At 36.8% G+C, this 12,193-nt stretch overlaps 1 protein-coding gene and 2 pseudogenes across 2 annotated transcripts in view; 2 read left to right on the top strand and 1 right to left on the bottom strand.

Moving 5' to 3' along the window:
* Nucleotides 1-3,505, top strand: part of LOC117417977 (disintegrin and metalloproteinase domain-containing protein 12-like) — a 74,454-nt gene extending 70,949 nt beyond the window's left edge. The window contains exons 22-23 of one of the 2 annotated variants that reach the window (XM_058985200.1): nt 1,053-1,186; nt 1,559-3,505. In XM_058985200.1, the coding sequence (XP_058841183.1) occupies nt 1,053-1,186; nt 1,559-1,619 (195 nt within the window). In that variant the 3' untranslated portion in view covers nt 1,620-3,505. The remainder of the gene's footprint in view (nt 1-1,052; nt 1,187-1,558) is intronic. The other variant, XM_034030429.3, reaches the window with a different exon arrangement.
* Nucleotides 2,997-8,105, bottom strand: LOC117417883 (fibronectin type 3 and ankyrin repeat domains 1 protein-like; annotated as a pseudogene).
* Nucleotides 8,106-8,152: 47 nt separating this feature from the next.
* LOC117417882 (putative pre-mRNA-splicing factor ATP-dependent RNA helicase DHX32) lies at nt 8,153-12,183 on the top strand (annotated as a pseudogene).
* Nucleotides 12,184-12,193: the final 10 nt, after the last annotated feature.

The raw sequence follows: 12,193 nt of genomic DNA, 5'->3' as shown, positions 1-12,193 counted from the left end.
AGATTACTGTAGAAAAAATATTCTTACTTCAGTTCAAGTAATTTGACAAAGTTTAATTTAAAGACTATTAAAACATTTTTTGTAAGTCAAAGGCTTTTAGACCATGCACAAAATTAGGGTCACAACAGCTGGTAACCAAATCGCTACAGTTCTGTCTGGAAACTTTGAAGAATCTTCCAAAGGCACTGTCTGAGGCAAGTCATTTAAAGAAGCTTTGTTTTGCAAGGCTCTCCAGTTGCAATAGGGTGCTGCACTGTTAACCACATGTGGTTTAACTATACCATGACATAGAATATTGGTTGAAATGAGAATCGGTCTGCCCTAAAGGCTCATGGGGTTTTCATATGTAACAGTAACATTTCTAATAACAGCCCATGATCATATTAGACACCCAGGATATAACCAAGCCACAAAATGGTCCCCACCAAAAGAATGCTTATTTTTACTTTACAACAAAGTAAATAAGTATTTAACCCTTACATATTTTTTTACAAAGAATATATATATATATATATATATATATATATATATATATATATTTTTTTAAAAGACAATTACGGCATTGGTATGGCTTAAAATTGAGAAATCATTAGTTCTGAAAATACAATTAATTGAAAAGGGTGTTTCTTGAGGATCGGGCAATGTCTGTAATTAGGAAATTTACTGTACAGTTTGTACTAATTGCTTAGCCCAATTTGATAGTTTCAGTCTACAGTGTGCAGATTATTATTTGGTGGTATTGGAGCTTTGTATTAGATAAGCAGGAGAGCATGTCTGCCATGTGAGGTACTCGATCTTTTACTGTCAGAAATCCACAATGTAGAGCAGCCTTTAGCCATTAACTCAGCCTCCTTAGATATATTAAAAACATATGATAACTCTGATGCCTTCAGCAGGAAGCTGTCTGGGAGGTGGTGTTGATGGCAAATGTTTACTACAGTATATACAGCTGTGATTCTCTTCGTTATCAACATAGTAGACTGTGAGCACCCTCTGGTGGACATTTACAGTTTAGAGGTGATCACACTGCGGTAATTGTGTGTTTTAAACAGGAAACCTCGAAGCCCAGTCCTCCTCAGAAGCCACTGCCAGCAGACCCACTGGGTAGAGGTTCCCAACTGAACAAAGCGCCATCAACACTGCCTGAAACTTCAAACCCTGTGCCTCGGATGATGCAGCCAGTCAGGTTAGTAGTTCCACCCTAAACTTCACACTTCATTTCAAAATATATGTGTAAGCCGTTACTTTATGCCTTTTAAAAACAAGCGTTTCATATCTCAAGTTTGTCAGACTGCTTTTTTGTCTTACCACTGTACAGGCAATATCGAAGTGAGAGTCTTTCTCACAGTCTAGATATAATATTTGTACGCACCATTAAAGAAAAACAAATATGTTTTGAATAAATAAAATAACTGTTTTCATTGGATTGTTCTGTGCCATTTTGACAGAGTAATTCCAAGCTGGAACAGTACAAAGAAGCCCCCTGTAACTACCTCATAAATCAAACGAGTAGAATTGTCACCAGTAAAAAATAAACTGTATTGTTTTGATTTTACAGGCCTGCACCCAAACATCCCCCAAAACTGCCAAAGCCTAACAACATTGTTTATGTGAAGTGACAGGGAGTGGAAACAAATACCATCAACAACTGAAGACATGAATTTGCACTATGTTAAGACTTAAGTTAATCAACTTCAGTATATATGTGTATAAACGTTAGACATTGTGTCTCTATGTGTTTTTGAAAGAGACTCTGAGCTAACACCTTTGGTGCTCCACCTCAAGAAGGTGCTGTGTGTCCTTGCTCAGGTACATGTTAATGTATTTATGTTTAGTATTTATTACAATGCGGTGCACTGTGGTAGACACTTTTGATGGTAACATTTTTGTGATCTATTTTAGTGAACTTGAACCGTTCTGATGTTTTGCACCATAGCAAACTGATTTGTTTTCCTCAATATGTTGGGAAAGACCACAGAAAAATGTGCTGTGTAATATTCTGTGAAACAAGATGTTCAAGGGGAAACATTTTGGCAAATTATGAATTTGTAAATTATAGAATGCACAGGTAACAGAATGAGCTGATTAACTACTGGAACTACTGCTCAGCAAACATTGATTTCTTGAACTAAGATGTATTTCTAGGTAATAATTGGACATTTAGATAGACCTACTCCAGTTGTATCCAGGATCTGATGAAGTGTGGTTTTATGACTATTTCTGTTTTCCATATTGAATCGGTGCAAAGGCATTATTTAATAATGCATTTCAATGTTATGATTTAAAAAAAAAATAAAAAATAAGGTAAAACAGATGATACATAGTATTTGGTTTTGAAGTTAGTCTCTGCAAAAAGTGCCAGTTTCTTTTTAACAATAAGGTAAACTTACTGATTTACTTATGAGAGTACATGCGGCCCCTTTTAAAATGATGCCTTTTAATATATTTAAGGCCCATGCCTCTAAGGCAGCTAGGGAGAGCCACATCTGCTCTAGAGATAGCATCATACATCTGCTCAAGAATACATCTCTCAATAAACTTTAAGCATTTACCAGAATGACAATAGTCTTATAATGCCCAAAGGGACAAGCATACAAATGTTTATATGATGACCCTGGATAATGCATCTGTTTAGCAAATGTCATTATTTAAATTGTTTTACTTTCAGCTCTGTTTGTCAACACAATCCAATTTAAACTGCAAAGGACCAGTAAAAATGCTTGCACTAAAACGTAAGCAGAGGAGATTGTGTCCCGCATGAAAAAAAAGAGAAAATGCAAATGTATTGGCTTGGCTTGTATCCTCCAGGCTTGAAATGAAACTCTTCTTTGGCTAAGCAGTTGGGATGTCATTCCAGATTCAGCAAACACAAAAAAAAAATATCTAAAAGGTTTTTCAAATGTATTTTAAGTTTTAAGGTGCTTTTATCATCTGTGATATGTATTCCATTCACTGGCCCTCACTTACTCTGGATCTCTCTTTAGTAAGCAGTTGGATTAACGATCACAGCACAAAACCTTTTTTACTTGTGGCAGAGTGCTGCTCCCTGCAACTGAGACTAGACGCATTACTGTAGCATCATACCTAACGCATAACATGAAAAAATAAAAGCAAAGTGTCAAATTGTTTATTCAAGTGGGATTGACATTACAAATCTGTCTTGTGCCAAGCAAGTGGTGCAGATGTAACTGATTTACAAAGATGAAACTGACCAGTTTAACCACTGCATTGTTCTAGTAACACACATTTTATTGAAGTACTATCTATATGTTGGTTTGTTAACAAACTGTAATGTTTGCTTACCTTACCGGTTATAGATTCACGTTACTGCTCTTGTAAATATGATCAGTATGCCATGTAATACTTTTTTTTATTTCAAGGTGTTACTGGTGAACACGTTCAACCATTTTAGGAAATAGCTCTTTACAACAAAACAAGGGAACTATTTCCTTGTACAATAACTATTAAAAAAAGTATTGCAAGAAAAACACTTGGTTTGTTGTGTATTACTCTGGTCTTTAAGTGTTAATAATAAGAATATATTTTTGTATATTTCAAAAGCTAATCATATATCATAGCATAAAGTATCATACAATGTGGACCATTTTTATTGTACACCAAAATGAATAATGTTTTCGTCTCTTGAAGTGCACAGTCTTCTTGAATGTTTTAACTTTTTACAGTCTTGTATACTGTAGCCTTCTTAACTATTTTAATTGCAGACAAAAAGATCTGCATCCTTGTATGTGTCCTATGACTTCACACTAATGTAGGTTTTTGTTTTCTAAGAAGTTGACAATGTTCTAAGAAAAAAGAAAACAGACATTTTAAAAGGCATCAAAAATACCTCTTGGTTAATCAAATATATAGATTTAAAAAAAAAGGAATTTAAGGTATATCTGTCTTCCAAAAGCTTTAGCCATGTCCAACACACCAGCTCCATACTGGAAAATAAGGGGAACATAAAAACCACGAACAGCAAAGACATTCAACTTAGCACCTAGACTAATTCTCTGGTAAATAATTTGTTTCAGCCTTTTCTAATGCTACATGTTTCTGATACCATGGCAAAAAGTTTGATTTTGCATTACAAATTAGTTTTTCACATCATGAATTAAAGAAGGTAGGTGTACAGTATTATTATGGGGGTGTTATTGTACCTCATTTCTAACTTGATGATCTGCTCCCTTCTCAGACAACAACTGGACTAACTCCTCATGGTTATTCAGCACAGCGACCTGGAAATAAATATAAATGTTTTTAAAGCACCCTAAACCACCAGTACCATGTGTAAGAGTATCTTAATGTAAAGTCTGTATGCAAAACCTTTAATTAAGTTTCAGCATGACTGCACTGTCTAGTTAGGATTTAAAGAGTAAAAATAGATGTCTTACAAGTACATTTAAATGTGCATCCTGAGACAATCCAGGACAACTGGCAGACAGTCGATACTGTTCAGCACAAGTCAAAAGAAACCACTTTTCTGATATGCTTGCTTTGGCAACACCGTACTGTCATAAAAAGCGCACTAGTAACTGGTACCAAGATTTATAACAATTTCTACAAATGTGTAGCCTCTAGCTCAAAAAAATAAAATGCTTAGCCTCTGCAGACAAAGCTTAACCTATACCCACCCTTCATGTTTGCTTTATTCCAAAGATCAGATATAAATATAGACATAGATATTTAGACACGTTGGGTTTCTATAAATGTATCGGACAAAATATTAGCAGATACCATGAAGGGGTTCTTTCCCCTTTATCCCGCATATTCACATCTGCTCCAAAAGAGAGGCCACATCTGCATTGCCAGTTACTGCAGAAACCCTCATCAGCGGGGTCCACAGGGAAATGTTACCCTTGACATCATCCTGATAAGATCAACAGATATGTGCATCACTATTAAAAAAAATGATTAGACATTGCATTTAGAAACAGTTATGTATAAACAAAAGTGGCTAGTTTTGAGAACATAATACTGTTTAGATAAATGCTGTATAAATCCATTAACATTTAAGTCATTCCATTTGTTAGAAGATGTATAAGGAATTGAACTGATGAATCCCATACCTTGCAGCCATCATGTAACATATAATCGATAACATTTAGGTGACCTCCATCGGCGGCCCAGTGCATAGCTGTTGAACTGCCCTTGTCAGGGCTTTCCCAAGAAGCTCCAAATCTTGTGAGATATTTAACATCCAGGTGTCCAGGAAAACAAGCCAACATTAAGCTGTAACACAAGGAAATACAAGGTTACGTAGACACTTTTAGGCAGCAGTGTGGAGTAGTGGTTAGGGCTCTGGACTCTTGACCGGAGGGTTGTGGGTTCAATCCCCAGTGGGGGACACTGCTGCTGTACCCTTGAGCAACATACTTTACCTAGATTGCTCCAGTAAAAACCCAACTGTATAAATGGGTAATTGTATGTAAAAAATAATGTGATATTTTGTAACAATAGAATAAGGACGTCTGCTAAGAAATAAATAATAACATAAAAAAGGATTTCTGAATGTCAGCTTTTTTTTAGAAACCATTAATATTAAATGAATACAATAAAATAGATAAGCCTCCTTTGTTCATATAGTCCTTTGTTAAAGTGACCCAAAGAGGATTTTATGAGGAATTATCAATTGATGCAATACAGTAATTGAAGTTCATACCTGTCCTTTCCACTTCGACTCTTGTAGTTCACATCTGCTCTATGATTTACCAAAATATTCACTAGCCTAAAAAAAAAACCAATAAGATTTACATTTTGAAAGTTACAGGTTTTCTTTAAAGACTTTTATATGTAACTTGAGAAATTCAATGAGAACTCCAGTGTTTTCATATATATATATATATATATATATATATATATATATATATATATATATATATATATATATATATATATATTAATGTGTCACTTTTGTACATACTTTTAGTATTCCTGACTTTGTAACACATTTAGATTTGGTTGAACCCTTTGATGTGTATTTGAGTGTTACTTGTTGTTTCTTCCTTGAGCAGTTCTTATTGTAGATAAATTTTAAAATACATTTATGAAGAACTTTCTGTACTCACTTGTAGTTGAAATAGATACTACAGGACTATATACATAATCTCCAGAAACACTGGTTATTTTCAGTCTAAATCTATAAGGGGTACTGGGTTCAAGACCCTCAACAGTGTGCTTTGTACTATATCCTCTGTAAAAAAAGAAAAAAAGAAAAAAACATGAGTCTCAATAGTGTATTGTCATTAAACGTTGAGATTATTTAAATACCTATGTCATTTAAATGATTTGAATACAAAGTGAACAACACAGCATTACCTTTCCCAGTCTTAATAATACTGTACTGTATTAAAAACTGAACCATAGGCTCGTTATTATACTGACATGTAAATGGTCCCATAAGTGTGTGTCTTGGGGTCCTCTTCCTCGATAGAAAAGTGCGGCCACTGTTCTTTGCAGTGTGTGTATTTAATCCCAGTACAATTCAATACTGTGATGATTTACTTTACCAACAGCAGGAGGATCTTTTTTCAGGATTGGGGGCACCCCTTTAAAGAATTAAGCAAAGACAAAACTATAGTTATGCAATGCTGTTGATCCAGAGTAAAATAGCTCCCACTTAAGTCATCTTTTTTGGTCTGTTTTTTTCTTACCAAAATATAAGAACATAAGAAAATGTACGAATGAAAGGAGGCCATTCGGTCCATCTATGCTCGTCCAGTTCATAGTAGCAAATCAATCTCAAATCTTAAATTGGATCTTAAAGGATCCCAGTGATTCAGTGACGATTTTACCATCTCAGTACCACTAGAGGTCAGTAAAGACTAGGGATTAGCAACTGGTATACTGGAACAGACTAAAAATCTTTCCAGCAAGTACTCTGTTTGTATGATAACACAGAAACTGGTGGAATTAGATAATAGGCAAGTTTTTTTTTGTTCTGTTTAATGGCCTCCCCTGATAAAAATAAACATTACATTTTGTATTTGTTTACTTTAGGACAATGAAAGTCCACACATACATGCATATTTGATCAGAAGGTAAGAAGCTGAACACAAGACAAGAGTAGAATTTAAGCACTGTTCTTAAAGTAGCACAAACCATTTTTCTGTTATGGAATACCTCACATTATTTAGGTCTTTATAAATGAAGCGGGTGAGTGGGTGTGTTCAAGGCTACCCAGCAATACTATATCGACAGCTATAAGTGTCAACGGTATTTAGAAAGTATTTTGTTACTATAGTAATTATCCATAGTAATTGCATTCTCCTTTTCAGTCCTGGTCTTTATTCCAAACAGGTCCTAAATTAGTTCATTGCCTCTTAGCAGCTTGAATTAACTACATTAGAACCTGCTTGGAGTTAAAACCTGGACTGGATTAGATCTCAGGGGCCAGGTAAAGGCAGAGTTGGCTTCAAGGAATAGCTTGATACAAATTGAGATTTTAAAAAAATAACTGCCTTTAGTTAAAGTTAAAAACAGAGGTATGGATTCAATCAAAGCAATTGGTATTGATTGATTTGTGTATTTGCCTGTTTGTTTGATTGTTTACAAACTGTGAAATCTGAGTGAACTGGTGTGCCAAAGGGACTGAGCATTGATATGACTGCTTATTCCAGGTGTAAAGTACTTGTATTGGGAAGAGCATACAAAATTCAGGGTTTACTGTCTGGTAAAACAGGCGTGACTGCTGAGTACAGGTGACCAGAAAGATAATTGCAAAGATCAAGCTTATTTAGGTGATCAAGTAACATATTCTAAATAACCTAAATAAGTGATAAACCCAATAGTCATATCCTTAACATAAATGACTGTCTTTGCCCAATACCAGTGTATTATTATTATGATCATCATCGTCATTATTTTCTTTATGGGTTTTGCCTGTGTATTTTCTTTGTTCACACTCCTTCCCCCATCTGCTCCTTCTATTCTATTGTCAAGTTCCCATGCTTCCAATATATGTCAAGTTCCCATGCTTCCAATATCATTGCCTCTTTTTTCGTCAACCCCCCTGAAGCCAATATAAATGTTAAAGAGTAGCATATGGGCTGAATGCCCAAGCCGAACACACTGCAGCTGCAGCCCTCCCACCCATTGTTCCCCATTCTTCCCCCGCGACAGCTCATGCAAAGGGGGTCTGAGGCAGGATTAGATGCAAATTGGACAGACCTCAGGATGGTTTGCATATTATCATTATTATTATTGTTGTTGTTATCTTAGACCTGGGCCTTAAGGTGAAGTTATTAAGGTTGGAAAAGCTATTTCCGTGCCGTTAATTGCCCCACCCTCCTTTCTTGTAGCTTAGTTCAACTTTTTATGACTAATATGTTTATTTAATTTTGAAACATTTATTGACCTACAATGCTCTGCCTTTGTAGTCACGATTATCAATATCCACCATGAAGTCTGAGTCATTTTATATTCCACAGGTACTGCACTGATGATCTGCTTCTCCGAGCAATGATGTCCGACCCTCTCTTGGAGCACTATGGTGTCATTGTCATTGACCATGCTCACGAAAGGACAGTCTGCACTGATGTGCTACTGGGGCTGCTGAAAGACATTGTGCTCCAGAGGCCTGAGCTCAGAGTTGTTGTAATCACTGCTCCCCACATGTGCAGCAAACTACAGGCTTAATATGGAAACACTCATCTTCTAAGGGTGGACAATAAGTGCCAAACAGAGGTGGTTTACAGCAATAGCACCACAAGGACCATTTTTATGCTGCAGTGAGACTGGTGTTTGAAATGCATCACACAAAGGAGGACGGGGACATAGTTGTATTTTTGGCTTCTAGTCAGGTAAAGAATATTCTAAATTATAGTTGAAGTATAAGGGGTATCTAATATTCCGTCTGGTTATAGGTTGATCAAATCAACCCCTTACTCAAGTAGACAAACTAATGAAGGCATTGGCCCAAACTTTAATTATTTTCTTACATAAAGTTTTACCTTAACGCCAAAGACAAAAAAAAATATATATTTAACAGTATTGCTTTCCCAGCTTGGTAAAAACATTTAAAATCCAATTGAAAGTGTCTTTTTTTAAGGATGGATAAGTGAACATCCTAGGAAAGACCCACCGTTTCATTTCAATAAAATGGTTATTAGAAGTTTCTGAAACTCACTTGACGTTGGACCAGCAGAAGAATACAGGTTAAAGGCTTATCAACTATTTGGTGATGTATTTGTATGGAAGGAACCTAGAGTAACTGTACTTCATTAGCCAAATACTCCCCAGCATAAGTGACATGCAATATGAACAACACATCTTCAACTTGGCCATGGTCGCCTTTTTGTAAACAAGCCATCATTAATAATATGATGGTTCTATAGCATTTAACACTCAAGGATAAACAAAGTAAGCCCCCCCACAAAAAATACTTGTAAAACTGCAGTTTCAGGATGTTAAAGCCCAACTCAGTGGCTGGATAAAACTACAGCGGATACTGTATAGCTAACACTTCCCAGGGTGACATTGTATATTGTATTAAAGATTAATGGCTATTCACTGTAATGTTTTTTGGCTCTTGGCCTGTTTCTGAGTTTTGTTTTTCTCCTCAAAGCAGACTGTGACCTCCTCACTAAAAGTCCACATCTTGATTTGCAGATGGCTGTTTCCTTCATCACATGATTATATATTTATGTGTTTTATTTTTAGGAGATTGACAGTGCTCATAATATCATCAGGCAGGAGGCTGTTAATCTGAGCCCAGATCTAGGAATACTAGTCCCTGTTTCCTTGATCCCAGGGAAAGGTGGTTTTGTGTCCAGACACAGCGAAGAGCAGGAGAGAAGCAGCAAACAGTGCGTTAGAAGAGTCTTCCTGACTACCAGCAAAGGGGGGGGGGGACCTGCTGTGGGCAATCGACAATGTGAACTTCATTATTGACGTCAGTGTTGAGAAGAGAAATGTGAGTGAAATTGCAGTACAGTGCTAGTGAGCCCAGATTCACCACCAAACTGTATAATGTGTATGGATTGAATTTCAGATAATTGTCATTAAACCATGCACTTTTTCCAGGAGCTTGTGCTCTCTGTTCTGTGCTGCTTGTAATGGTATTGGTTCCTGACAGTTCTCGTTTATTTCCCTTTGTTAGGTTTACATCCCAGGATCAGAGCCAACTCCCAAGTGGTGCGACCAATCAGTAAAAGCCAGGTTGAGATACGTTAGCAGCTTGTGGGTACAACAGGTATGAGTTTCAACTACTAGTTTCAAATCATGCTGCCGATTCACTTCACTTTAGAGATTTTAAAGCTTTAGATATCCCAGTACAGGTTCTCTACAGTGCTGGTTTGTAATGGCTAAGGCACCATACAGTAGGGGTACAGTGGTGAACTCTTTACATTGTACCTTTGTATCCCATTACCATCTATTGAAATGCATTTCCATATGCAACACATGCCCAAGGCCCACAGACACCACCACTTCCTGGTTCTGGCGCTGTTATTAGGTTTACCATTTCTTTAGCCCGGAGAATTGTTTTAGCACAAGAATGTAGACTAGGCACTGCCTGAAGGAGGAGGAACCTTGTAATGGCATGCCTTGATTAAACTGTCTTACTTGCTATCTGGGATGCACATTTTTTCAGGGGCTTCAGCACATTGTGTTTCATATTAATCAGCAGAACTGTAGACGGTTCAGTCCAGTCTTTTTCATCTGTTGTAATTACGGATGGGCCAGGCCTGTTGGTCCCTCAGCCGTACAGTAGGAGCTCTGACAGCGCCTGGCCAGTCCCCATTGTTAGAACACAGGGCTCGCTTCTGCGTGGGAATAGCTAACTCTGGGAACTTTCCAAACGCTGCATGTTTGCAATGATGCAGAAGACCACATAAAGGGGACACTTGTTAGCGATTTATAACTGTGCTTCATCAGGTCCATCAGCACAATGAACAGGAAGAGGAACCTTTCGGTTTAAAGCAGGGACATTTATGGAGACAAAGATAAATCTATAACCTAAAAGAAAAGTATAGGTTAAAAAGTAAATGCAGTTTTACCGTTTTGCTAAATTAATAATGAACTGTATTATACTCTGGGAAGCTGTAAAGTAAATGTTCAGATCCAAACTTTATGTTTTGCAAATCATGGGCTTCCATTGTATGGCCCATACTAGACCTTGGACTTGAATACCCTTTTTAAAGTGCTCTAGTCAGTGTTCATAATACAGGTCAGGAATCCTTTCTGCTTCTATATTTATGACAGAACTGGAAACTGGCTCTGTATGAAAGATTCACAAACACCAAAAAAGAAACTATTTTTCTTTCTGGCACTTGCTTTTGTTCGGCTTGTCTGTGGTCCCTTTATGATATTCTTAAAACATTCAACTTGGTGATTTATTCAGTGAACAGACATGAAATTTGACAGCACATTTAGCAATAGCTGCATAATGGTTTCAGTAGGAAACGTTGCTTTAGTTGAGTGGATCCATCTTTTAAGTCACAAAAAAAAGAATCTTGTGGATGATGTTGGTTTTCTAATGCAGAGATTCTTGATACCACTTTTTTAAATTTCACTCAGATACCAGAAGTGTTGTAAAATATTTTTAACCGATATAAAAGAAATGCGTGTTATCATTCTGCCAGATCCGGAAGGTCTAATGCAGTCTCTGGAAGAGCTGGATTATCTGGCTGCCCTGGATGACGACGGAAACCTATCTGAAATCGGAATCATCATGTCGGAATTTCCACTTGATCCCCAGATGGCAAAGACTCTGCTGGCCTCCTGTGAATTTGATTGTGTGAACGAGATGCTTACCATAGCAGCAATGCTGACAGGTATTTAACCGATACCTTGATAACTAATCGGGGGCAGCAAGTGTATTGCGGGATTACATTTGAATTTAAATTTTTATTTTAGTTCCATGATAGAATTCTCATTTTAAGAATCGTAACCCTTGGTGCCCTCTCTCCAGTGACATATTGCACATTAATTAAATTATGAGTCTGCAATCTGTTTGTAGATTGAAGCGCTTGTGTCAGCATTGGAGAAAGGGTGTTCTATACACATTTTCTATTAATGTACTTATATGTGCTAACCCTGTCCCTGTTCTCTTTGTATCAGCTCCAAACTGCTTCCTGGAGCCTCCTCCTGGCTCAGAACAGCTGGCCCTCACTTGCCACATGAAGTTCCAGCACTCATGTATTAAAAGCGGTATCTACATAGTTACAGTGTAATACTTAAGATGGTTAATAAT

The sequence above is a fragment of the Acipenser ruthenus genome, chromosome 13 (genome assembly GCF_902713425.1).
Source record: "Acipenser ruthenus chromosome 13, fAciRut3.2 maternal haplotype, whole genome shotgun sequence".
Classification (NCBI taxonomy): domain Eukaryota; kingdom Metazoa; phylum Chordata; class Actinopteri; order Acipenseriformes; family Acipenseridae; genus Acipenser; species Acipenser ruthenus.
The sequence above is the reverse complement of the archived record's forward strand: the minus strand, read 5'-3'. Positions and strand labels throughout refer to the sequence as shown.